This window comes from Pituophis catenifer, unplaced genomic scaffold (assembly GCF_029215685.1).
Source record: "Pituophis catenifer annectens isolate HBS135680 unplaced genomic scaffold, rPitCat1.0.hap2 SCAF_1, whole genome shotgun sequence".
NCBI lineage: Eukaryota > Metazoa > Chordata > Lepidosauria > Squamata > Colubridae > Pituophis > Pituophis catenifer.
The window spans coordinates 313349098-313376115 of NW_027256881.1; the positions used below are offsets into that span (position 1 = coordinate 313349098).

The 27018-nt window shown below is 36.1% G+C and overlaps 1 protein-coding gene across 1 annotated transcript in view; it reads left to right on the forward strand.

Annotated features, from left to right (window-relative positions):
- The window catches only part of DYNC1H1 (dynein cytoplasmic 1 heavy chain 1), a 64659-nt gene that overhangs the window by 36627 nt on the left and 1014 nt on the right, over positions 1-27018 (forward strand). The window contains exons 38-76 of the mRNA XM_070941990.1: positions 81-314; positions 920-1126; positions 1887-2008; positions 2814-2979; positions 3084-3247; positions 3672-3801; positions 5025-5158; positions 5447-5561; positions 5668-5829; positions 6077-6291; positions 6376-6580; positions 6725-6898; positions 7023-7142; positions 7229-7349; positions 7986-8181; positions 8901-9018; positions 9699-9914; positions 10832-11044; positions 11451-11578; positions 12816-12969; positions 13936-14082; positions 14167-14317; positions 15027-15280; positions 15412-15546; positions 15643-15737; positions 16228-16402; positions 16768-16843; positions 18192-18352; positions 18695-18806; positions 18894-18954; positions 19064-19187; positions 19686-19799; positions 20306-20476; positions 20997-21214; positions 21325-21428; positions 21869-22080; positions 23018-23171; positions 24133-24275; positions 25524-25692. Coding sequence (XP_070798091.1) covers positions 81-314; positions 920-1126; positions 1887-2008; positions 2814-2979; positions 3084-3247; positions 3672-3801; positions 5025-5158; positions 5447-5561; positions 5668-5829; positions 6077-6291; positions 6376-6580; positions 6725-6898; positions 7023-7142; positions 7229-7349; positions 7986-8181; positions 8901-9018; positions 9699-9914; positions 10832-11044; positions 11451-11578; positions 12816-12969; positions 13936-14082; positions 14167-14317; positions 15027-15280; positions 15412-15546; positions 15643-15737; positions 16228-16402; positions 16768-16843; positions 18192-18352; positions 18695-18806; positions 18894-18954; positions 19064-19187; positions 19686-19799; positions 20306-20476; positions 20997-21214; positions 21325-21428; positions 21869-22080; positions 23018-23171; positions 24133-24275; positions 25524-25692 — 6070 coding nt within the window. The remainder of the gene's footprint in view (positions 1-80; positions 315-919; positions 1127-1886; positions 2009-2813; positions 2980-3083; positions 3248-3671; positions 3802-5024; positions 5159-5446; positions 5562-5667; positions 5830-6076; positions 6292-6375; positions 6581-6724; positions 6899-7022; positions 7143-7228; positions 7350-7985; positions 8182-8900; positions 9019-9698; positions 9915-10831; positions 11045-11450; positions 11579-12815; positions 12970-13935; positions 14083-14166; positions 14318-15026; positions 15281-15411; positions 15547-15642; positions 15738-16227; positions 16403-16767; positions 16844-18191; positions 18353-18694; positions 18807-18893; positions 18955-19063; positions 19188-19685; positions 19800-20305; positions 20477-20996; positions 21215-21324; positions 21429-21868; positions 22081-23017; positions 23172-24132; positions 24276-25523; positions 25693-27018) is intronic.

Below are 27018 nucleotides of genomic sequence, written 5' to 3' on the forward strand. Positions count from 1 at the left end.
AATTAAAAGTTCAAGTTAGAGTTAAAATCTTTGGCTGCAACAAAAGCAGAAAGTAGCAGATTCTTTTTCTCTTCGTATAGGTCTCCATTACTGGCGAATGGGTGCCTTGGCAGTCAAAGGTCCCACAGATCGAAGTTGAGACTCACAAAGTTGCAGCTCCTGATGTTGTTGTGCCAACGCTTGACACTGTCCGCCATGAAGCATTGCTGTATACTTGGCTTGCAGAGCACAAACCACTGGTACTCTGTGGCCCACCAGGATCTGGAAAGACCATGACTCTCTTTAGTGCACTCAGGGCCTTGCCTGACATGGAGGTATTTCTGCATTCGGAATGTTTGAAAATATTTTAGTGAGTTACTCTTCCTTCTAGCAGAAGGAGAAAAATAATTCTTTAATCAGAAAGTAGTAGTTCCAATAATGATTGAGAACTTGTTCCAGAGCTCCATTCATTTCATTCCAGAAAATTGGATGCCCTTGATTATCTCAATGGATCGATTTTGAGATGTATTGATCATTAGTCACTTAAGGTTTTAAAGTAAAACCGACACACTGAATTAGAATCAAAAAGAGGAAAAATTGCTGATTCAAGACTGTTAAGATCTGTTCTACATGCTCAGTTAACACAATAGAACTACTGGTTATAATTATAATAGCCATATCATCTTCAAAGGACATTATAAGCTGATGCAGAATACTGCCACAGTATGAATTAATGTGGCCTTGTTATACATAAAATCGATATTGGAACCCATTCTTCAAAAACCAGACTTTTAAAACATACACATAGCTTAAAATATTTATTTTGAAATAGTCAACCATCAACAATAGATTGCAGCATTTTCTAAAATGTTATGCAGGAGAAGGATGTTTTTGGTTCTTATTTTTATTTCCTGTTCTCAAATTGTTTTTGCCTTTCCAGGTGGTTGGCTTGAATTTCTCCAGTGCTACCACTCCAGAACTACTATTGAAAACATTTGATCACTATTGTGAGTACAGGCGTACACCTAATGGTGTGGTACTAGCTCCAGTTCAGCTGGGAAAGTGGCTGGTCCTCTTCTGTGATGAAATCAACCTGCCAGATATGGATAAATATGGCACACAGAGGGTCATATCCTTTATCAGACAGGCAAGTATTAATAAGTGAAAAAAATTAGATTTTTTTGTGAATCAGGATTAAATTGCAAAACAAAAGGCAATGTATGGGGTACAAGCAAAAAATAGAAAAGTGTGAAGAAAAGGTATAAAGTTTTTACTAAAAGATTTAATTAAAAAAATACTTTGTCTCCATTTTTTCTGCTTTTCTCCATGCTTTGCATATAATGTTTCAAGGTGTTGGTTCTCATCTTCAAAGCGCTCCATGGCTTAGGACCTGGTTACTTACAAGACCACCTTCTTACGAGACCACTTTCTGCCTCTGATAACCTCCCACTGGCCAACACGCTCCCACAGAGAGGGCCTCCTCAGGGTGCCGTCTGTCAGGCAATGTCGGCTGGTGACCCCCCGGGGAAGAGCCTTCTCTGTGGGGGCACCCGCCCTCTGGAATGAGCTACCCCCAGGGATACGACTAATCCCGGACCTCCGGACCTTCCGCCGGGCCCTGAAGACTTTTTTATTTCAGCAAGCCGGGCTGGGTTAAAAATCTTTTAATTGGGGAATTTTATGGGTAAGGGGTTTTAAATTGGAGAAGCCAAAGATAATTTAATTTCGTTTTAATGTATTTTAATATTTGTATTGTGTGTTTTTAATTCTGGCTGTTCACCGCCCCGAGTCCTTCGGGAGAGGGGGCGGTATAAAAATTTAATAAATAAATAAATAAATGTGTTTCCCAAAAGGGAACAGCATGGTATGTCCATCTCTTTTCTAACCAAGACTCTTAACTTCATCAGATGGTAGAGCATGGAGGTTTCTACCGTACATCAGACCAGACCTGGGTGAAATTGGAACGAATTCAATTTGTTGGTGCCTGCAACCCACCTACAGATCCTGGAAGAAAGCCTCTTTCACATAGGTAATATGCCTATAATACAATATGAATGTTCATGCTAACTTAGTCTGATGGGGTTTGTATGAAGCACAACAGTTTTAAACAATGCACATTTTAATGGCACTGAACAGAGGAGTCAATAGCAAATCTAACATCCTCCAACTGCTTTCTCCTACAGCCAAGTTTTTAGTTCTCTATGTAATATTACAGAACCTGTGCCCTGTTGATGCAATATAATACTGCATTCCTGTAGTTTGGACTCTGGAATGATATTTTCATTAGAAAGTCTACTCACAAAGAGAAAGCAACGATGAAATATCTCATCCTGCATGATTCTCAGGACCTTCTGTGAACAATTTATTGTGGAGTATACTTGTCAATTCTTGGAGTCCATGTAGTCCAGGGGTGTCAAACTGGTGGCTCACAGGCTGGATGCATCATGCTCAGGTCACACCCACCCTAGTTCTGTGAATGGGAAAAAGTCACCAAATGTCACATGACGGCAATGTGATGGCGCAAGTTTGACACCCATGATGTACATTTTTTGTGTATGTGTGCCTTGAAGTCTGTCTTGATTCCTGGTGCCTGCCTGTACAAGTTCCTGAAGTTTTCTTGGCAAGATTTCAGAGGTGGTTTGCCATTGTCTCCTTCCTTGGACTGAGAGAGAGTGACTGCCTCAAGATCATCCAACTGGCTTTGTGCCTAAGGCAGGACTAGAACTCACGATCTCTTGGTTTCTGACTGACTGACTGCACCAAATTGGCTCTCTATTCTAATAAAATACTATTAGATAGTTTTCCTAAATTAATCCCTTTGAATATCTTTTCAGATTCTTGCGCCATGTTCCTGTTGTATATGTGGACTACCCTGGACCAGCTTCACTCACTCAGATTTATGGCACTTTCAATCGTGCTATGTTGAGACTTATTCCATCTCTCCGTACATATGCTGAGCCCCTCACTGCTGCAATGGTTGAGTTCTACACAATGTCACAGGTAACAAGGTTGAAGGTTTTTCATAGATTTTAATTAAGTGATTAAGTGGTTGGGAGGGGAAATGCTAGTAAGGACACATTGTATATATATGTTTTTTCACACAGGAAAGGTTTACTCAAGATACTCAGCCACACTATATCTATTCACCTCGTGAAATGACTCGGTGGGTGCGAGGTATCTTTGAAGCTCTGAGACCGCTGGAAACATTGCCTGTTGAAGGACTCATTCGAATTTGGGCACATGAAGCCTTGCGTCTGTTCCAGGACAGGTAAATTTAGGGATGCAAAGTTATATGCTTGTTTTAATTTTATTTGCTAGTATTAGAGTTAAGACTCAATAAGACTTACTGAGGTTGTAGCAAATAAATATTCTGTACTAGACTTCAGTTTAAAAGAATTCCCCTTTTTAAAAAAAAAAATTATAGGCATGTCTTTGTAGATGGATCCCCTAAGAACTGTCCAGAAAGGATAAAATCTAAATATTTTCTAGGAAATGCATGCTGTCAAAACCTTTCCTTTCTTTTTTAAGATTTTTCTAGAATATTTCCTGCAATGTAGTTGGTAGGCAGACGATTGTGAGGATTGTCTTCAGCCTTCTTCCTTCTTCTCAGAGCTCTATTATGCTGTTATTTCCCTACTTTTATCCTGGTTAAGTCCTGTCTGCTTCTTCTCTCAATCTCTGTGTTTATCCAGGCTTGTGGAAGATGAGGAGAGACGATGGACTGATGAAAATATTGATATGGTTGCTCTGAAACACTTCCCCAATATAGACAAGGAGAAAGCCATGTGCAGGCCCATTCTGTACAGCAATTGGCTTTCAAAGGTAAAAGAAAAACTTAGCTTCTCTGTGGTTGAGTTGTACAATGTTCAGTTTATGGCATAGAGATATCTTAGGATGTGGAGAATCTTTATTGTAAATAGGTATTTTCAACTAAACACAATTAGGTATATTTAAAAGATGTAAAATTACTATCCTGTATCTGCCATTTATACAGAAATTTAAAATTCTGTCTGGAAAATTTTTCACTTATTAAGTTGGTCAAAAAGGATAATAACTACAGTTAATCCATTCTGTTCTGGTTGAGGCTACTAGACGAGCAAAAACCAGAACTTTATATTTCCTTGACACCCAAAGCAATAAAAGAGAAAGTAAAAAAGAAGTCTGTTCTTAATAGATACATGCCATGTAAACTTGATTTAGACAGCTTCTTTGGTGAACACATAAAGATCACCTTTTTAGTTTTACTCTGGTATGTTGGTTTGAATATTAGTTGACCAGTTTTACTATGAAATGTTTGCAGAACTGAGCTTGTGTAGCTGAACATGATTCTTGACATGTTAAAATTTAAATTTAATTTAAGTAACTACTTCATTCTTATATCCTTGAGGAAGAAAGTTAACCTAAATGAAAATATGGGTCGAGATTTTATTTTATATTAAAGTGGTTTTATCTTTTTCTTTATATAGAATGAATTTTTTTTTTTTAAATTTGATTTATATGCCACCCTTCTCCGGAGACTCAGGGTGGCTTACAATGCATTAAGCAATAGCCTTCATACTTTTGTATATTTATACAAAGTCAGCTTATTGCCCCCACAAACTGGGTCCTCAATTTACCTACCTTAGAAAGGATGGAAGGCTGAGTCAACCTTGAGCCTGGTGAGATTAGAATTTACAGTAATTGCAGACAGCTGGTGTTAATCACAATGCTATCAGTCTGCTGAGCCACCAGGCCCTTTTTTTTAAAGGATTGTTTAGAATTTCAATGCTAATTTTTTATTATTTCTTATTATTTTGCATCAGTACTTTTCTTGCAGCATCATGATTTGGAAATAAATGTTACATTCCTGCCAGCTTTGTTTATTTGGGGGGAAAACCCAAGACAATGATTGCTTAATACAAAACAGTTTTTAATGGGGAATCAAACACCTTCACATATGAACATTTTATGCATCTTAAGATACTACCCTAAGCATAGTCAGATTCGGCATTTATGTGTGTGTATATGTACATACAAAAATATTTGCTCGTTCTATTTTTTGTTAGGACTATATCCCAGTTGATCAAGAGGAGTTAAGAGATTATGTGAAAGCAAGACTGAAAGTTTTCTATGAAGAAGAACTAGATGTGCCACTTGTTTTATTCAACGAAGTGTTAGATCATGTGCTACGAATTGATAGGTATGTTTATTACTAAGAAAAATGTATATTAATAAGTTAATCTAATTTTCATTTTAAGAAGTAATGTTATTTAATGTTTTCTTGGATAACTGAATACTATAGAAGAATCTCCAATAATATTATCTTTTGTAATGGGAAAAGGTTTATAAAATACCATAAGACTATAATTGCGTGTATGTTCATGTGTAGGAAAATTCCATTGAATGTAATGAATAAATAACTCCAACGAAGGAAAATGGGTTATACTGGTAGCCTGCATTATAGTCACTAAATGAAGTATCTTTTCAGGATCTTCCGCCAACCTCAGGGGCACTTACTTCTCATTGGTGTCAGTGGAGCAGGAAAAACAACTCTGTCTCGATTTGTGGCATGGATGAATGGTCTAAGTGTCTACCAAATTAAGGTTGTTACAACCACTCTTTCAAATAGTAAAACTAAAAGCATTTTATGTTACTTTCCTTTTATAGACGACATAAAAACAAAAATTGACCCACAATTGTGATTCACAGGTACATAGAAAGTACACTGGTGAAGATTTTGATGAAGATCTAAGAACAGTATTGAGGCGGTCTGGCTGCAAGAATGAGAAAATTGCATTCATAATGGATGAATCAAATGTACTTGATTCTGGATTTCTGGAGAGAATGAACACTCTACTGGCCAATGGAGAGGTAATTTAATGAAAAGCTTAGGGAAAAGCCCAGATATAGATTTCTGTATTTTAAAAATGGAAAAGGCCGTTGACCCATCAGTTACCATGATTAGTTGAAATTTAATCTCTGATCTGAAGACCAGCCAGTCTGCAGTAAAACAGTTGTATAATTGTATGTATTTGTGTTGCCAGAAACTTGGAATTCAGCCCTTCTCTAACAGTTTCCAGAATCAATTAGATTTCTAATGTGCATTTTCTAAATATAGGTCCCTGGACTGTTTGAAGGAGACGAATATGCCACACTTATGACTCAGTGTAAGGAAGGAGCCCAGAAAGAAGGCTTAATGTTGGATTCACATGAAGAACTTTATAAGTGGTTCACTAGTCAAGTGATCCGAAATCTCCACGTAGTCTTTACCATGAATCCATCTTCAGAAGGGTTGAAAGATAGAGCAGCTACATCTCCAGCTCTCTTCAATAGGTAGTGCACCATTAATATACTATGAATGAATAATTTTCATGCATCCATTTCAAAAGGTGATAATATTGTCTTATCCTGTTTTAGGTGTGTTTTGAACTGGTTTGGAGATTGGTCCACTGAGGCACTTTATCAAGTTGGTAAAGAATTCACCAGCAAAATGGATCTTGAGAAACCAAATTACATTGTGCCTGATTACATGCCAGTTGTCTATGACAAGCTGCCACAGCCACCATCACACAGAGAAGCTATTGTAAACAGCTGTGTGTTTGTTCATCAGACACTTCATCAGGTAGGTTCAGCTTTTCATTTTGATATGTCTTTTTGTGCTCTATTGGACAATAGGGTGCAATCCTAGAAGAAGACATTGCATTCGTGTTTTGTGGAGGAAATTTTAAAACCTACTGATTTGTACTAACATTTTATTTGATGGCAGGCTAACGCTCGACTAGCAAAACGAGGTGGCAGAACAATGGCCATCACTCCTCGTCATTATTTGGACTTCATCAACCATTATGCAAATTTATTCAATGAAAAGAGAAGTGAACTGGAAGAGCAGCAGATGCATTTGAATGTCGGACTCAGGAAAATCAAGGAAACTGTGGACCAGGTAGAAACCTAAATAAAGGACAATTTTTTTGGGGGGGGGATTATTCTTGACAATTCCTAGAACTTATTATAGCACTTTTCATTAATGCATGTTGACATTGTTGAGAATCTCTTACCTATTCCAGGTAGAAGAACTGCGCCGTGATTTAAGAATAAAAAGCCAGGAGCTTGAAGTAAAGAATGCAGCAGCTAATGATAAATTAAAAAAGATGGTAAAAGATCAACAAGAAGCAGAGAAGAAAAAGGTGAGGACCGTGATTGGTTTAATAATATGAAAATAACTATTGTGTGCATGGTTGAGATTCTAATAACACTTAATAACTTTCCCTAGGTTATGAGCCAAGAAATTCAAGAACAGTTACACAAACAGCAAGAGGGCATTGCGGATAAGCAGATGAGTGTGAAAGAAGATCTGGATAAAGTAGAGCCTGCAGTTATTGAGGCCCAGAATGGTAGGCAGATATAATGAAAATGGGGTGGGTGGGGGTGGGGCAATTATATATCAGCTTGGGTCTGCAGCATGCTCTGCTATCTGCGATTCAACAAACTCTTTCAGTAATTGCTTGGTTTTGGTATATCTCACAGAAATTTAATTGGAGCAAAGAAAATATTACATTCTAAGCTTAAATCTTTGGGATAATAATTGAAACAAACAGTAATCATGTTCTCCGCTGATTGCACACAAAGCAATAATTGCACAGCTTTTCAGAATACCTGCTCATATTGCCACTTAAGCTGTTGTACCTATTGATGGCTTTATTATGAGTTAAAAATACAAAATATTACAACGTAAAATGACTTTTTTTTTAAGATGGCCACAGTGAAAGTTACTGGACCATTAAATGGTTTGTGGTAGCTGATGGTATATCTGAAAAGTGAGAAAAGTGATTTTTTTCCCCTGTGCTTTAAGGGCACTACTAGAGCTAGCAGAAAATCTTACTGATTTTGCCCATAAATTGTTTAAATTAAAATTAATTTGTGTGTGTGTAAAATTAAAATAGTTTAAATCATCTCTGAATTTGCTTTTTGCTGTTTTCTCTTAAATCGTTTTCTTTCATGCCTGGCTGATTGGGTTTGTTCCTGCTTAGCTGTTAAATCAATAAAGAAGCAACATCTGGTGGAGGTCCGTTCTATGGCAAACCCACCTGCGGCAGTGAAGCTGGCACTAGAATCGATCTGCCTGCTTTTGGGTGAAAGTACAACTGATTGGAAACAGATACGTTCCATCATAATGAGGGAAAACTTCATCCCAACCATTGTAAACTTTTCTGCTGAGGAGATCAGGTGAATAATTTGGAAATGTATTTTAGCTGCTTCTGGGATCGGAATGAAATTGTTCACAGAGACTTCTGAAAGATGACCATATTACAAATACAAAATATGAAGAACCAATTTTTGCTTCATATATGTAAATAAATCTTTTTGGGGAGAAAGAGTCATTTCTTTACCATATCTCTTTCTTGCCCTGCATCTCTAACCTGTATCTGGTTGAAGAAGGCTGCTTGAGGCCTGTGAGATCCATTAAAATGAAGACTCTTGTTTAGAGCAGGACATGTATTACTACAACAGTGACAAAATTGCAGTCTTTGAACTAAATTTCATTCCAATAAAGGAGAATTTCATTCTCCGTTCCCATCAGCAGCCTGAAGTGTATGTTGCATGCTCAGTGCTTTTTTCCATCCCTTAAAATAGCGGTGAGCTCTATAAAGAAACAGCATCTTATTGAAGTAAGAACCATGGCCAATCCACCTCCTGCAGTAAAACTGGCTTTAGAATCAATCTGTCTCTTGTTGGGTGAGGAGACAAGTGAATGGAAAAAGATCAGGCCAGTTATTCTCAGAGATAATTTCATCAGCAGCATTGTCAACTTTAATATTGAAGATATAAGGTATTTGTAGTTTTAGCTCTACTTAATGTGGTGATGGTGATAGTCGCACAATTGGAATTTGTATATTGAATGACTATTTGCCTGTATGGTTCTTCAAACTCTTTTGCTCTTCTAGTGATGCCATCCGAGAGAAGATGAAGAAGAACTATTTATCAAATCCAAGCTACAATTATGAAATTGTGAACAGAGCTTCTCTGGCTTGTGGACCTATGGTAAAATGGGCTATTGCACAGGTAAATAATCTTTTCAGAAGGATCATATTTTCAAAATAAAGAGATATAAACTGGGTCTGCAGAGTGATTTTTGGTTCCTGCAAATTGCTAAAACAGTAAGAGGAAAGCAAAATGTTTTGTGGAAAAAGCAGTTTTGGATAAAAAAAGAAAGAAAGAAATGAAAATGTTAAATAGGATAGGACCAAAAGAAAGAAAAATGCTACAGTAAAAAAAATGGAAAACAGTACCAAGCAGGTTTTGTAGGACAGAAAAGGAAGTATTTCTTTCATTGCCATTCAGAACTGGTAAACCAGCTCTCTCTGTTCTATTCTATTCTATTCTATTCATTTCAGTTTTTTATAGTCTGATTTAGTGCAGAAGTATATCTATCTTCCTTAATCATTCCTGCTGTCAAAATCAAACGGTGAAGTTGCAGACTTAGATTTGGGGGGGAATTTTCTCCTCCAATTTGTCCTCCCCACAGAAATCCATATCTCTGCATACATCTTCAAAATCCGAAGATACCCCCTGCTGGAATTGGTGTGTTTCTATGGGAGAGGAAGAATTCCTCCCTTTCCATTTCACAAACAGAAAGTATTTCTTCAGTTAAATTAATCCACTGGATTTCACCTTAGCAACTTTCTCACATCAGACTATTGACATGAGGGTTTGAAATTGAATGCCTGGTCTTTTTTTTCTAGTTGAACTATGCTGACATGTTGAAGCGAGTAGAGCCCCTGAGGAATGAGCTGCAGAAACTTGAAGACGATGCCAAAGACAACCAGCAGAAGGCCAATGAAGTTGAGCAGATGATTAGAGACCTGGAGACCAGCATTGCTCGTTACAAGGAGGAGTATGCTGTATTGATTTCTGAAGCTCAGGCTATTAAGGCAGATCTAGCTGCTGTGGAAGCAAAGGTGAGACTGCCACTTGTTAAATGTTTGTTAATATTTGTTGAGTTCTGATTAGACCAAAGTCAAGAGTTTTACTTTTTCTTGTGAGCACTGAATTCCATTTTAAATTACCACCATGAATCTTAGACGCTTGTTTTGACTTCTATACTGTTGAGTCAGTATAGGTAGGCCTCCCTTAACATTCATTCAGCAACCATTCAATGTTAATGACAATGCTGAACAAATGGACTTCAAAGGTCCTCAAAGTTTTAACCCCCATGATCATGTGAACAAAATTTGGGCACTTAGCAACCAATTCACACTTAAAATCAGGTTGCAGTGTCCCACAAACGTGATCACTATTTATGTGATTTTTCCCTGCCAGCTTTCCACAAGCAAATTCAATGAGAAAGCTGACAGGTCACAAATCAGTGGGATAAGTCTCCCCACACCCCTGAGTTTTCTTCGCTCATACCCATTATGTATTCCTTTCCCTCCTTTGCTTGCATACACCACACCCGACCTCTTACACTCACACCTCTCAGCAGCGCTGCCCTTCCCCCAATTTGTGTGTGGCCTGCACCAAGCCTCCCAGACCCTTCCCTCCTACCTTTGCACTCCTGCATTTCTTAACTGGGACTTGACAGCCTACACATATCAGTTACTGATCGGAGGCCTCTTTGAAAAATAGAAAACTAATGGGGAAGTGTAATATTAATGCTAATCACAGTTTATATGTTGCAGAACTTTTTTCAACTATGATTAAAAATTTCTTATCGTTTTTCTGGAGCTCTATACTTTGCTCTTGTTTCTCTCTCACCTCCCATTTCCCACTGATATTGTGTTAGGACTGCGTTTTTAATAATAGTGTTTTCCCTGAAATGATATCAAAATTTTTAAGTTTGGTTTTTCTTTGAATATATTCATTGCTTCACTTCCAGGTAAATCGTAGCACAGCTCTTTTGAAGAGCTTGTCTGCTGAACGTGAAAGATGGGAGAAAACAAGTGAAACCTTCAAGAATCAGATGTCCACAATTGCAGGAGATTGTTTGCTCTCAGGAGCATTTATTGCTTACGCTGGTTATTTTGACCAGCAGATGCGGCAAAACCTGTTCACAACATGGTCCCATCACTTGCAACAGGCAAATATTCAGGTAAAAAAAAATCCATGGATCATAAAATCATTCACCACCATATATTACCAACAGTTGAGTCACTTATTGTGTTGCATTATGCGCAACAGTTTGGAGCTTGGAACGTCACTTCAGTATCTTGTTTCTTGATCTATAGTAGCCTTAGTATTAACAGCTGAACAGCCTGGATCATTTGAAATATGTTTCTCCAGTACTCCCCCATTTTGATTAAAGATATGCATACTTGGACCCAAATTGCAATCGATGGATAAAGGGTATTGTGAAGTATTAACAATATTTTATGAGGGTAAAACAAATCACAGGGTAGCATAGTTCAGGAGTAGTAGAAAAGGAGCAAATACATTTATTAACCCATGTTTGTCAATTCTTGGCTTCTCTTGAGTAAATCCTAATGCTCATTTTACAGTTCCGTACAGATATTGCTAGAACAGAATACTTGTCGAATGCAGATGAACGTCTTCGCTGGCAAGCAAGTTCTCTCCCTGCAGATGACTTGTGCACAGAAAATGCAATTATGCTCAAGAGATTTAACAGGTACTTTACTCTTCATCAGGCGAATTTTCATCCAAAAAACTGTACAGGAAAACAGTATTTTAACAATTGTGTTAAAACAAGCTATTTCTAGGGGAAAGAACATTAATTTTGCTATATTCCTAGGACAGAATGTTGTATAAATATTCTGATACTGTGGCATTTCCAAGAATCTTTTGATGTAGTATGGAGAGAATGGCTAATAATTGTAAGCATCTTTTCCCCTAAGAATAGCACTGGGAATAATGCATTTATATATCTTATTTCATATATCATGAACGAAAGTCATTCCCAGATAAATATGTTCCAAAAACATAGTGTGCATAGCTATACCACTGTTTTAATAAACCAGTGAACTGGTTTTAGTAAAGAAAAATATGCCATCTAAGTATCTCTTGCATAAGATGAAAATTTCTAAATTCTTGTCCCAAAAGTTACCAGCAATTCTCAGCTATCCCTTCCCATATTATTAATGGTTTCAAAAAAGTTCAAGATAAGATATCAATCAGTTTAAGCACTGTTCAAGAATAATTACAAAATGTCTAGGCTACTTGAAGATTTATAAGAAGATGGACAAAATTATAATAAGTAGTCATTAGGTACAGTGGTGGGTTGCTACCAGTTTGCCCCGGATCAGGCGAACTGGTAGCGGCAGCAGCTGGAGGCTACACACACACACACACACACACACACACACACACACACACACACACACGGATATCTCTGCATACGCAAGCGCCCATGAGCGAACCAGTACCAGCCGAAATTGAAACCCACTACTGATTAGGTATGTGAAGATTATGTTCTAATAGATTAGACATTAGCATAGTTTAAAATGGAATTTTCAAAGTTATATCTTACATGCTTTGAATAAATATTCACTATTTCTGCTGAAAAACTCCCAAGTGCAGTTAGACGGTGTTTGACTGTAGTATGTCTGTTAGAAGGGCAAGATCCAATAGAATAACAGATTAAATAGAAATTTGGAAGCTCAAAGAAATAAAAACGTAAAGGCAACAGAACTATTTTTGGGGTAAATAATGGATGAGGCTTTTATAGTTCAGTTTCCAACATACATCATGAATTCAGATTATGAATTTAGTACCGTAGCAATGGCATTGAAAAAATAACTAATACAACAGTGTTAAACTACCTTTTTAAAAATGATTCCAGTGAATATATGGAGTAAAATATCCTTCTGTTAGCTTCGTTAAAAACTTAATAAGAAATTACGTTTTAGGTATCCCTTAATTATTGATCCTTCGGGCCAAGCTACAGAATTCATCATGAATGAATACAAGGACCGTAAAATAACTCGTACTAGCTTTTTGGATGATGCGTTCAGAAAGAATTTGGAAAGTGCCCTGCGATTTGGTAATCCTCTGCTTGTCCAGGTTTGTTGCTGTTACATGTTTTAACTTCAAAAACTAAGGATAGTTCATATAATTTTTACTTTTATGAAAATTAACAGCACTTATCTGTAATTCAAATGCAGAAAAAAATGCAAGTACAATTGGTAATATGGAACCCATGTAATATTGAAAAGAAAAAAGATCTAGAGTTATCTGAATCTACCTCATGAAACCACTGAATTAAAAAGCACTTAGGAACCAGGACTAATAAAAGACATTGACAAGAATGTCCCCTTTTGTCCTAGGCCATATTACTTCTGAACTTACTTAAAATTAATATCTTAAAGTTTGTGCTGTTTCTTGTAATTGGTAAGCAAAATTTAGGTTGTAGAATAAATGTATTTTACAATAGTTTCCATCAGTGAACAGTTATTGAAATTATCACATTGGAAAATGTAAACATGTGAACAAAAATTTTGGGGTCATCAAACCATAAAATTTTGGTTGCAGTTTTGCGATTGGAATCCCCCCTCTTATATTCACACATGCTACAAACAACAAGTCCATTACAAAAGGGGCATGGCTTGGATCATGATGTCACAACCTTCATCATGCCTGTTTTCCTTTCCATGTTTTGAAGACAGTATATTTATATCTACATTTTTAAAAGATTCAGCTTATTCAAATGCTAGATTTCTCTAAAAAAAGATGAGCCTGAATTTAAGACATGTACCTATCTAAATGGAAGACAAGATAAGAAAAACAATCTTCATTAACTTATTGTCAGCAAATCGGAGTAAATTATTCTGGGGGAAATCTAGTTTTCTTCAAAGTAAATAGAGTATCTGAAGAAAATCTAGGTAATCCTTGATTATTACCACATTTGGGCCCAGAACTTTGGTCACTAAGCAATGCAGTCATTAAGCAAGTCATAGCTTTCTTTCAGAAACTAGTTTAAGATTTCTACTTGATTCCATATATGCCTGATCACTTTGTTATCTTGTCTAGGATGTGGAAAGCTATGACCCTGTTCTGAATCCTGTGCTGAACCGTGAAGTCCGTAGAACTGGTGGTCGAGTTCTTATCACTTTGGGAGACCAAGATATTGATTTATCACCATCGTTTGTAATATTCCTCTCCACCAGAGACCCAACAGTAAGTAATAAACTTGTTTTACAAGGCCAGTAGTTGATGGGAGAGGCTATTTAAAAGTTACCTTGAATGCTTTGTGTTTTATAGGTTGAGTTTCCACCAGATCTCTGTTCTCGTGTGACATTTGTCAACTTCACAGTAACTCGTAGCAGTTTACAGAGTCAGTGCCTGAATGAGGTACTGAAAGCTGAAAGACCAGATGTGGATGAGAAACGTTCTGATCTCCTGAAACTTCAAGGTATAGTCACTGAAAAACTGAATCCCCAACCTTTCTCAGTACCTAGAGAGCGGCAGAAAGAAAGGAATAGAATTTTGTTTCTATTCTATAGCAGGATCAATTTCATTAGCAAATAATTGATAATTATAATTCTGCAAAATTGAGATTCAGTTCTATTGGATATGGCTACCAGAACAGAACTCAAAAAGTCAGATTCTTTGTTTTTTTTTAATTAATTAAGAAGCGTACAGGAGCAGATCTCATTCCCTTGTTAGGTCTTTTTTTTAAAAAAAAAAATTTCCTAGACAAACAAACTTCCATAACTAAAAAAAAAAATCCTTCATTGTTAGCATTTATTTGCACAGATACTTATGCTTCTAGAAAAATTAAATTTACTTAGGCAGGATATTTAAATTACTTTGTGTTGTTTAAAATTATTCTTGTAAAATCAACTCAGAGTTCAGATTAAATACGATACAAAATATATATGTATGTACGTATTTTATATGCTTTTCTCACTATCCGAAATGACGCTGGGAGGCACATAAACTTAATAAATATAGGAATTGTACAGCAATTGTCAGCTCAGACTCATAAATTATTCTCATCTCTATTAAAAAGTAAAACTCATTAGTATTGTTTTGCTGTTGCTTTCTGTCCTCTCTATTAAAAGGTAAGCAGGTCAGAAAGTGATTCAAGTTTTGTTCAAAGGTCTGTATTATTCTTAAAGGTGAATTCCAGCTGCGTTTGCGGCAACTAGAAAAATCTCTTCTCCAAGCCCTCAATGAAGTAAAAGGACGTATCTTGGATGATGATACCATCATAACCACTTTGGAGAACTTAAAGAGAGAGGCAGCTGAGGTTACTAGAAAAGTGGAAGAAACAGATATTGTCATGCAGGAGGTGGAAACAGTGTCTCAGCAATACCTCCCACTTTCTACTGCATGCAGCAGTATTTACTTCACAATGGAGTCATTGAAGCAGGTACAAGAGGTTTTGATTTAGATTTCCCTTTCTCAGATTTCTTTTTTTTTTTTAAATACTGCAAGACATCATTTCCATTCAAGTTAACATGTTGCTTTTAACACTCTTATTCCATTTGAATTCTACCTTAGATACACTTCCTATATCAGTATTCTCTTCAGTTTTTCCTGGATATCTATCATAATGTCCTGTATGAGAACCCAAATTTGAAGGGAATTACAGACCATACTCAACGTCTTTCTATTATCACAAAAGATCTGTTCCAGGTTAAGTAAAAGCATTTTGTACTTCAAAACACTTCATTTTTTTTTCCTGTTCACAAACTTTCTACAAAGCTGATCTTCCTAATTTTGTATTTCTAGGTGGCATTCAATAGAGTTGCTCGTGGCATGCTACACCAGGATCACATAACCTTTGCAATGCTGTTGGCTAGAATAAAACTGAAAGGCACTATAGGGTAAGCAAATTCACTTATTAAACAAGTCAGTATTGAAGAGTGAAGTCTTTCGAAAATTTAAGTATTATAGGAATTTCAATGAAAGCAAAACTAAAAGCACTCCAAAAGTTAGACTAAAGTTGTATCCAGCAGTAGCATTTATAAATTTAAAGTTAATTCATGCAACCTAAGATGACAGAGGAACACAGGGAATTCCATATCTCTGTTCAAATCAATAAAAATAATGTCAGAAAGGCCAATTTAGATATGCTGTAAAAAAAACTGCATGAAAAGCATGGTTTAACCTTTACCTAAATATCTTGCAAAAGATTATTTGTCAATTTTAGACTGCTATTCATACAACAGACATACGTACTTAAGCAGAACTAATGATTTTCCCCGGTTTCTTGTACACATCAGTAAACCAAAGTATTATACTTAGGGAGTAGTTAGGTTTCTTTATCTTTGAGAGAATTGTTCTCAGTGTGATTTTCTTCTGTTTCAATTGAAGGGAGCCTACATATGATGCAGAATTCCAGCATTTCCTAAGAGGGAAAGAAATTGTACTCAGCAATACAATTCTCCCCAAAATTAGTGGCCTGACGTTAGAACAGGCGGAAGCTATGATGAGACTAAGCTGTCTTTCTTCATTTAAGGACCTTGTTTCTAAAATCAAATCTGATGATGTAAGACTACTTTTTAATATGTCTAAACTATTGAATTTTAAAGTGAATTATTAATGCAAATAAGAACATTTCATTCTCTTTAGGTCATTGTATATATATATGCAGCTTATATCCAACTTCATTTCATACACATTGTTACCAATATGGTGGGTTGGATAGCTTATGCTGACTGAGCTGTATATTAATCAGGAAAGTATATCACTATGTATAAAAACATGTTCTTCTCACACAGAGAACATATTCCTTAGGGAAATATGATATCCTTGATTTGTCTTCATGTGAAGAAACTCATTGGTCTTAGATCTATTACAAGATTCTTATGTATTGCTCATAAATAATAATTTTTAACTGAATCTGACCTACAGCAATTCTGCATTTGGCTGGATAGCAGTTCACCAGAGCAGACTGTACCCCATCTTTGGACAGAAGACAAAACTGCAAGTAAGTTCATATATTTCTTCCATCTCTTAGATGTTTGCGGAACACCAGAAGAAATTGTATGAAGAAGACAAACATATAATGTCTGGAAAAAGATAATATCAAATTAATTTGTAAAAAAATAGTTTGTGAAATTGTTGGTTTTGAATATTGAAAAATAGTTCTTTAAAATCGTATATTAGTATTATATCAGCAAGTAATGTCTGATTTTGAAGGTGACATAAAGGGTCCCTTGGCAATGGGAAATATATAATTCAGGATCGTTCAGACTTACTAATAGCCTACAATAAAGCTGTTGTCAATAGAAAGGCAGGTGCATTGTTGTCAGTGCGCTTAAGAGTGAATTCTGATAAAAAAATGGAGTCGACATGGATTGTTAGCCCATGGATTTTGGAACTGGTGAATTTCTGACTCTGAATGGAACAGTATTTTCCTTAGAGGAATAGGTGTGCAGAGTTGGTGTTCTGATTCATCTGTCACTCAAGGGCTGGTGGATTTAGAAAACATTTAGCCAAACATTAGCTGGCTCACAGGGTGAGCTCCTTCTGTGAGGGCATCAATTTGTATTACCTGCTGGTTAGAAGTGGTACAGAGCTGGTGCTAGTGCTTGGAACATCATTCCTAAAGAAATTGCTCTAGCCTTGAGTAATAGCTAATAGATAACATCGAGGATAGCTCACCATCCAGATCTGCATGTGGGACTGTTGCATACTTTCACTAGCACAGGGTTCTTTCTCCTTTTCCTTTTTTCCCCACTGGAATTCACAAAAGTGTAATCCCACTTGCCCAAGGTCATTTGTAAAGGATCATTTGGTCTTATGGCTATATAACACACATACACACACACACAGTTGTTTAGAATGATAAGAGGAATGAACAATTACAATTGCTAGAAAGGGTCCTGCATTTGATAGCTTTATACCCGATTATCATAAAGAAGCTCTTAGAATATTTTTTTTTTTAGTCTTCATGTGAAATGCTATAGAACCTACGTGAAATGTATCGTATTAGATCAGTGCTAGACAATATTTGCAGGATCACAGGCTGTTATGTAGTTTTGTGGTTTTCTAGAAAGCTGGACAAGAGCTGTTAGTGACATCAGAAATAGCATGTTTTTGGACCTGACTTTTCTATGGAATGTATGAAATCAAATTGCACAATTTCATGTGGAGGGGAGTTAAGATGGAAGCAGTTTTATTCCCACACCTCCTGTTTCCTTACCCATCCTTATTTTCTTGGAGAGAAAGAAGCAGAAACATATCGGGCGTGTTGCCATCATCTTAATCTTGAATTGCCTGGATCAATCCAAATACTACATGAACGTTTTATTTTTCCTTTTTCTATATCTCAGCATCCATTGGACAAGCCATTCACCGCTTACTTTTGATCCAAGCTTTCCGCCCTGATCGTTTATTGGCAATGGCACATCAGTTTGTTTCCACAAATCTTGGAGAAAATTTTATGTCCATTATGGAGCAGCCTTTGGACCTGGCACACATTGTAGATACTGAGGCAAGTAAACATTTTAATTACATGCACAAACACACCTGGCTTGGCCCCTAGAATCACAGAATGATGCAGGTGGTGCTTTAAAGTCTGCTATTAAATGCTCTTAAATGTTGCATTGAATGCTGATTTTTTTAAAATTTATTAAATGGCAGAGGATCTAACTCATGCTGTCATTCTGTTTTAGCTTTCTGAAATTGAAATTGTGGTCCTTTTCTGGCACTTTTGACATTTCAGAGTTGACCTGGAAACTCCTTAGCAAACCTTGAAACAGAGAGAAGAACTGTGTCTTCCTGTAAAGCAAACATACCTGATTTTTCCCTTTTCTTTCCTATTCCTTTATTTTAGGTGAAGCCTAACACACCTGTCTTGATGTGCTCTGTACCCGGCTATGATGCTAGTGGACATGTTGAAGACCTTGCTGCAGAGCAAAATACACAGATCACCTCTATTGCTATTGGTAACATTTTCATATATTTTGTCAGACCAAATGTTGCAGAAGACCAGTAGGTACACATTTTTAAACATGGTAATGTTGTCCTTTTAGGTTCTGCTGAAGGATTTAACCAAGCTGATAAAGCAATTAATACAGCCGTGAAGTCAGGCAGGTGGGTTCTTCTTAATGGTATGATTTGCAATTTATCAATTTTGGGTCTGTATGATAAGAGACTTCTAAAGCATTAATCTCTTTGGGTTTGTCTTTAATATGCTTTTCAGATGGGTCATGTTGAAGAATGTCCACTTGGCACCTGGATGGCTGATGCAACTGGAAAAGAAGCTGCATTCCCTTCAACCTCATGCATGCTTTAGATTGTTCCTTACAATGGAGATAAATCCAAAAGTAAGCAATGAGAGTTAAAAGAAATAATAATCATCACATTTCTTTTCTAAACACTGCTATTGTAAAAGAGGTTTATCTTCATCTTATGAGGTTTCTGTCCTGTTATGCATAATTCATTTTCTCTTTATTAAATGAGAGAAATTAGTACTTCTAAGTCAAGTCAATATTAAGTCAAGTGTCTTAATATGGAACCAACCCTAAAATACTATGTTCACTTCTTTAGATGTTTTTGTTGTCTAATCATGTTAGATCTTGATCTTCCATCAAGTTATGTTATTTTTATTTCTGTTAGTTACTTCATGCTCAGGTGATAAATTAAAAGTTCACAGCGGAATCATTTTAGTTTGTCCAGCAGTACAAGTTTGGGAGCAAAGAGCATTTCCACAAACAAGGGATTATTAAAAGTGCTCCATGGTCATTACTCATGAGATTGGTGACTATATAAATCTGATTAATACATTTCTCACTGTACATTTGAATAATGTATTTTGTGCTCAGGTGCCAGTCAACTTGTTACGTGCTGGAAGAATTTTTGTCTTTGAACCACCACCTGGTGTAAAGGCCAATATGCTGAGAACCTTTAGCAGCATCCCTGTGTCTAGAATGTGCAAAGTAAGTTTTTAAACTAATTACTCAAAATTTCACTAATACGGTTTTACTAAAAAGTGCTAGTGAATGAATCCATTAAGAAGCTTTACTCTAAGCTTTACTCAGAGTACCTGTTGCTAATCTTGCAACAGTTTTCATTTGCTTCATAGATACAAATGCCCCAGCCATTTTATATTCTAACCAGTAAAGATCAGACTGTTTTAAGCTTGGAGAAATAACAAAAGTAAAGTAAAGACCATTTGTTTATTTAACACATGATTTGACTTTTGTGTTATTATCAACTTCTAAAAGCCCTTTCTTCATCTAAATGGGTTTATACATTACATCAAGTACCTTAAAATAAAATACAGCAAGTAAGGAAAAGGGCCGATTCTTTCGTCTGAAATAAAAGATGCAAAATTCGAAAATATACTCAATCTCAAACAAAGTCTTACTGTGTTCTGTTAAATAGGTTGCTCTTTTTTTCATTGAACTCAAAATAAAAACCCATTGGTTTTTCTCCTCTCTAGGCACCAAACGAGCGTGCACGTCTCTATTTCCTTCTTGCATGGTTCCATGCTATTATTCAAGAGCGGCTGCGATATGCTCCTCTTGGTTGGTCAAAAAAGTACGAATTTGGAGAATCTGATTTAAGATCTGCCTGCGATACGGTAGATACGTGGCTTGATAATACAGCAAAGGTAAGTGATTTCCCATACTTCGTGTGAAATGATTAGAAAAATTCTACTTCTTAAAAAGGACAAATCCAATAATTATAAGTTAGCCAAATGATATGAACAGTTTTGATTATATCTTACCTTTTATTCAAAAAGCAGAAGGAAATATATATCATTCCTATACTGGACTTAGGATCACCCATATCCATTGGATTTGATTGAAACTGATAGCCAAGGCCTGTTGTAATTCATATATAACCCCCCTCCCCCCCCTCCCAATTTTGGCAGTAAAGTAACTAAGGATCAAGCAAAATAACAGCAAACCAGTAAAAACAATTACCATAACCAAGCTAAGGCAGCCCAAATGTCATTAACATCCAGATACTCTGCAGATTCTGAGAGCATCCCTTATTTCAAGAGACAAAATCTTCTAGTCATGGGTCAGCACTATTTTATTAAACTAGCTCTTGTTTATACCACTGCCCTTGTAGACTTTATAATGCGTTAGCTGTTCCTTTTACCACAAAGATGTCTCCAATCTCAGGGTCGTCAGAACATCCCGCCTGACAAGATTCCATGGTCTGCCCTGAAGACGTTGATGGCTCAGTCAATTTATGGCGGCCGCATTGATAACGAATTTGACCAGCGGTTATTGAACACTTTCCTGGAGCGACTCTTCACCACACTAAGCTTTGACAGTGAATTCAAATTGGCTTCCAAAGTCGATGGGCATAAAGCTATTCAGATGCCAGATGGAATCCGGTATTAATATTTTCTTTCTAGAACTAAGCGTGGGTTAAATTTGAGTTATTGCATGTATTCCTTGTAGTTAGGAATATCTTGATCATAATGTGGCATTGTTGATTTGACAGACGTGAAGAATTTGTACAGTGGGTGGAATTGCTGCCAGATACACAAACTCCCTCCTGGCTTGGATTACCAAATAATGCTGAGAAAGTTCTTCTCACCACACAAGGTAAACATCTTGCTTCATAAGCAATAAAGCTTACATATATAAAACAATTTTCTGCATGTTGGAATAACGGACCAAGAAGCATTGTGGTATTTTTTTAAACAATTACATACAATGGTATACATTTGTAAGCCACTTCAATGAGGTATGTATATTGAAAATTTGGACATAAAATGGGTAATCAAACAGGGAATGAATTCTGAAGATCAAGATAATAGCATACAAATCTCATTAGACAATGCATGGCCAAATACGAACAGTATATGGTAAAACAGCTGAAGAGTTTTGCAGTTTGCATTTTAAAAAACTGAATTATGCATTAATTAAACTGAAGTAGTAATACTTAAGACAGAATAGCTACACATATGTTAAAGATCTCTCTAAAATTTTGAAGCATTTTACTGTGATAAAGGGGCACTAATATTTTGTCTTCTTCCTTTCAGGGATTGATATGATCAGTAAAATGCTGAAAATGCAGATGTTGGAGGATGAAGATGATTTAGCCTATGCAGAGACAGAGAAGAAAGCACGAACGGATTCTACATCAGACGGTCGCCCTTCCTGGATGCGAACGCTGCACACTACAGCTTCCAACTGGCTCCATCTCATCCCACAAACCCTCAATCATCTAAAACGAACTGTGGACAACATTAAGGTAAAAGCTCATTATTTATTTTATTGCAACATTATTCTTTGGAGGTTTGTACGAAAGTTTCATTTTAACTATGAAATGGACTATTTCAAACTTGAACCTTTCAAGAGCAAATTTTTTTGCACATCTGTACTGTAAAAGAACCAGAAGCAATATACAGAAACGCAGGGTGATTCTCCATGCAGGAAGGTTTTAACTCTAATTTGCACATCCCCACCTGTTTAAGCAAATTAGAGGAATTATTTATTTACAGATACCCTCTTCTATACTACAAGAAAGCAGAGGAGTCAGAGTGCCATGTTTTTTAAAAAACGGAACTGTTAAAATTATCCTCCAAAACAGTCTTACATTTAAGAAACAGATACCTCTCATTACATTTGCCAGGCTTTTCTCAGTAATATAAAATCATCTTTTCAAATTATGTTAAAAGAAAAATCTAAACTACACAACAATTAAACAGTCTATGAAAATAAAAATGCTTAAAAACAACAGCAACAACAACAAACAAAAAGGGGGGGGGGACCCAAAAAATTACATTATACTTATAGACACTGGTTTACAAAAACTATCATATAATCCTAAATTATAATCAGGTACAAATATTATTTTAAAATATCGTAAAATGTACAACAAAAAACATTTCTCCATCCTTTGATTAGTAGAAAATGGTGCATTTTCCAGAACATATAAGGTACACATTTCCAAAAGCCAAAGATTTAGTCCCAAAGAATTGAACGTTCATGAGTCTTATTATCAAAGCATATTTATATTATATATTATTATTATATTAATATTATATTATATTTATTATATATTACATTATATTATATTTATTATTATATTATATTTATTATATTATATCATATCATATCATATCATATCATTATATTTATTATATTATATTATAATAAAATATCTTATTTTTCTCCCTGAAACCAAGGATCCATTATTCAGATTCTTTGAAAGAGAAGTGAAAATGGGAGCAAAACTCCTTCAGGATGTTCGCCAAGATCTTGCAGATGTAGTTCACGTGTGTGAAGGAAAGAAGAAACAGACCAATTATCTTCGGATGCTTATTAATGAATTGGTAAAAGGTAGGCTTTTCCAAATCTTGTACATTAAAGAATTACAGTCCTGCTAGTTATGAAAGGTCTATAAAACCTTGTTTTACACTGAGGGGTAATTTAACCCAAATTCTTGAGGTTTTTTTAAAGTTATGAAACTAAACAAGATGATTTTTATATATTGTGATGTGATAATTTTTTTTAAAAAGACAGGAAAAAGGCCTGAAAATTATATATACAACAGAGGGTACCAAATTGTTCAAAAGTCTTCCTTGCTTCTTTATCAACATTTCATTTTATTACATCTTTACAAATAACATGATGGCAATCCACTGTCTGTTCATCCTTTACATCTTGCATAGTGATGGTTTTTGGCCCAAATTTTGTTATAGCCCAAATACAGGGATATAGTTGAGAATATATGCTTTCTTAATCTAGGCTAATAATTCAATGACTTTCAGTCAAAAATGTGGCAATAATAGAACAAATCCAAGTAGATAAATGCTTACAGCATAACATTTGTAATCAACCTTCTTCAAAGAAATTAATTCCACATTTTGAAAACAACTTTTACTTTACAAGAGGTTATGTATAATATCACATTCCACAAACTCATTATAAAACTTAGTTACTGGTTTATATGCCACTGTTAGTTATTCTAAGATGTCTAATGATTGTGACACTTTAAAAACAGCAATGGTATGGAGTCCATTGTTCTGATTTTTAGCAAATGTTTTTTACAGCAAGATTATCCCGTAAGGTGATCTTCTCTTCGGGCAAAATTATTTCTGTAATCCAATATTTCCTGCACCATTAACAATTCTCCCTACAAACAACAATATCAGCACTTACTGAAGTTTCAGTTGGATCAAACTGTAGATTTAAAGTTAAGTTGAAAGAGGAGCTAATTACAAGTTGTAGGGTGTCTGCCTCTGAATTTGAAATTCCAGCCCTTCTGTTTACAAAAAACACACTATATTTTTTCTTTTAGGTATATTGCCTCATAGCTGGTCTCACTATACAGTGCCTGCTGGCATGACAGTCATACAGTGGGTGTCTGACTTCAGTGAACGAATTAAACAGCTGCAGAATATTTCACAGGCCGCAGCTTCAGGTGGTGCAAAGGAACTAAAGGTAGGTTGGAATTGATTTTCTGCTAAATGCAGTACTGTTCATCCCAAAATGCTACAAAGCGGTAGAACATATCCATTTGAATGTAGTTTTACTATTGGAATGAGTACATTTAGTCCTTGATAGAAAGCTTGAATGAAAGACAGGAAATAAAAATTGTAAGAATCCTTTAAAATGTGCGACTATGACAACAAATCTCCCAATTCTGGCTGCAATTTCTAAAGTACATGTATTCTAGAGGCACAGGGCAAGCAATCATACTTAAGCAAAATGCCTTTGAGTTGGGAAGGACAGCCCATCAATTGCATATGCACCCAAAGCCACTTTATTTATTTTTTTCACTCCTAAAACAGTTCTGATCATATTGTCAAAACACTATTTATTTGTTTGTTTGTTTGTTTGTTTGTTTGTTCAATTTATATGCTGCCCTTCTCAGGAGACTCAGGGCAGCTTACAATGCGTTAAGCAATAGCCTTCATACTTTTGTATATACCTGCTTAGTAGGGATTTTGTCCCCCCCCCCCAAAGCGGTGTTCTTTTTTATACAAAGTCAGTTTATTGCCCCCACAAACCGGGTCCTCATTTTACTTATCTCAAAAGGATGGAAGGCTGAGTCAACCTTGAGCCTGGTGAGATTTGAACTTGCAGTAATTGCAGGCAGCTGGTGCTACTTAACAGCACTTTAGTCTGCTACGCCACCAAGGCTCTCACTATGTTCTTACAAATTGTGCTGCTTAAACTTAAAATGTTTATATTTATCAAATTTAGATACCATTCATCTCACTAAGTAACTCTTGAGTGGTTTATAGGTAAAAGTATAAAAACTATGTAAATAGTTTTTACCAAATTCAGTAACCTGGGTGCCAAGAAAAAAGATTTAAAAAGTTAAAAATTTAAAGGTGGTAGGAGTGTCTTCAGGGCACTAAGTATCCCCAGGATTGCATGCCTCTCTTGGAGTTGGCACTTCACTTCAGGGGGAAGATGGGGGGGGCAACAGCAGAGAAGGCTAACTAACCAGTTATTTAATGGACTATTAAAAAAATTACCAGCAAATCTTGATTCTGGCCTAGGATTCCTATGAAGGGGATAATAAAATTTGGCAAGTGCTCTAAAGAAATTAAACCAAAAAAGAAGGAAATTGGGGTATATAAAAAAATATGAGAAAATTTCAGATTCTAATTAAAATTGCGTATCAGTATTGATTTCATGCGACATCCATCACGTTAACCTACTTACACGTTTGTTCCACAGAACATCCATGTCTGCCTGGGAGGCCTGTTTGTACCCGAGGCCTACATTACTGCTACAAGGCAATACGTAGCTCAAGCTAACAGCTGGTCCCTGGAAGAACTCTGCCTGGAAGTCAATGTAACCACTACTCAGAATGCAGTATTGGATGCCTGCAGTTTTGGAGTAACTGGTTAGTTGCCCCCAGCTTTTTGTTTGTTTGTTTGTTTGTTTGTATGTTTGTTTCTCCAGTTAGAAGAAAGCAAACTTGTTAACTTTCTCTTGTTAAGCTGTATGTGCCTTATGTTGGTGGCTGGTTTCAAGGAATATTGAAAGAGGAAAACGGCCTCATTCCCAAGTGGCTGCTAAGAAATCATTTTCTCTTTAGAAGCTTCCTGAGCAAATGGTCCAAATGAAGGCACCAGGCTAAAAAGGGGAGCCTGTGAGTTCTGGTCTCGCCTTAGCCAGGAAAGCCAGCTGGGTGACCTTGGGCCAGTCACTCAGTTACAGAGTTTTGGGGGGCAAATGGAGGAAGAAGGTGTGTTGGATATGCTCACTGCCTTAAGTTATTTGTAAAAATAATAAAGGTAGGATCCAAATAAATAAAAGAAAATTATCTGCCAACCACAGATGTTTTCAGTAGGTATAATTTTGGAAAGCAAACTTTTAAAATATCACAATTTACTAAAATATATGTTGACAGCTTCAAGAAGAATTATTGCTTAATGCATTGTAAGCCGCCCTGAGTCTCTGGAGAAGGGCGGCATATAAATCAAATTAAAAAAAAAAGAAAGTAAGTTGGCACAGCACTGGAAAAGAGAAACCTTGCAGGGAATATTTCATACGGAAATTGGAGAATATGCTGCCATGGCTGAACTGATTATACCCATAAGAGCCAAATTTAAATAGCAATGGCTCCCTTATATAGAACATATCACACAACAAGACAAAATTAGACATTTGGAATATGGTTTATTGGACTTAAACTGAAATCAGCAATGAACTCTTTATCATTTTATGTATCACTTTGGCCATCAATTGGAGATACATACGGAGGAGACAAGCCAGAAAGGCTTCATAATGCTCTTAATATATATTCAGTAGCTGTTCTTTTGTTCTATCATATTTTCTTTGTTTTTGTTTATATTTCACTATTACAGTATTTTTTTTAAAAGAAAGATCAACTACCATAGGGATATTCGGGCAGAGGGCCTTACACATTTTAAAATGTGACAATTACAAGCTGAGAATTTGAGAATCTGTGTATCCTAATGCAGGTAGTCCTCAATTTATGGCCACAATTGAGCCCAACATTTCTGTTGCTAAGTGAAACATTTTAAAGTGAATTTTGCCCCATTTTACAACCTTGCTTCCCACAGTTGATAAGTGAATCGCTGCAGATGTTAAGTTAGTAACACAGTTGTTACATCAATCTGACTTCCCCATTGACTTTGTGCTTGTCAGAAGGTCACAAAAGGTGATCACACGATCCTGGGACACTGTAACTGTCATGAATATG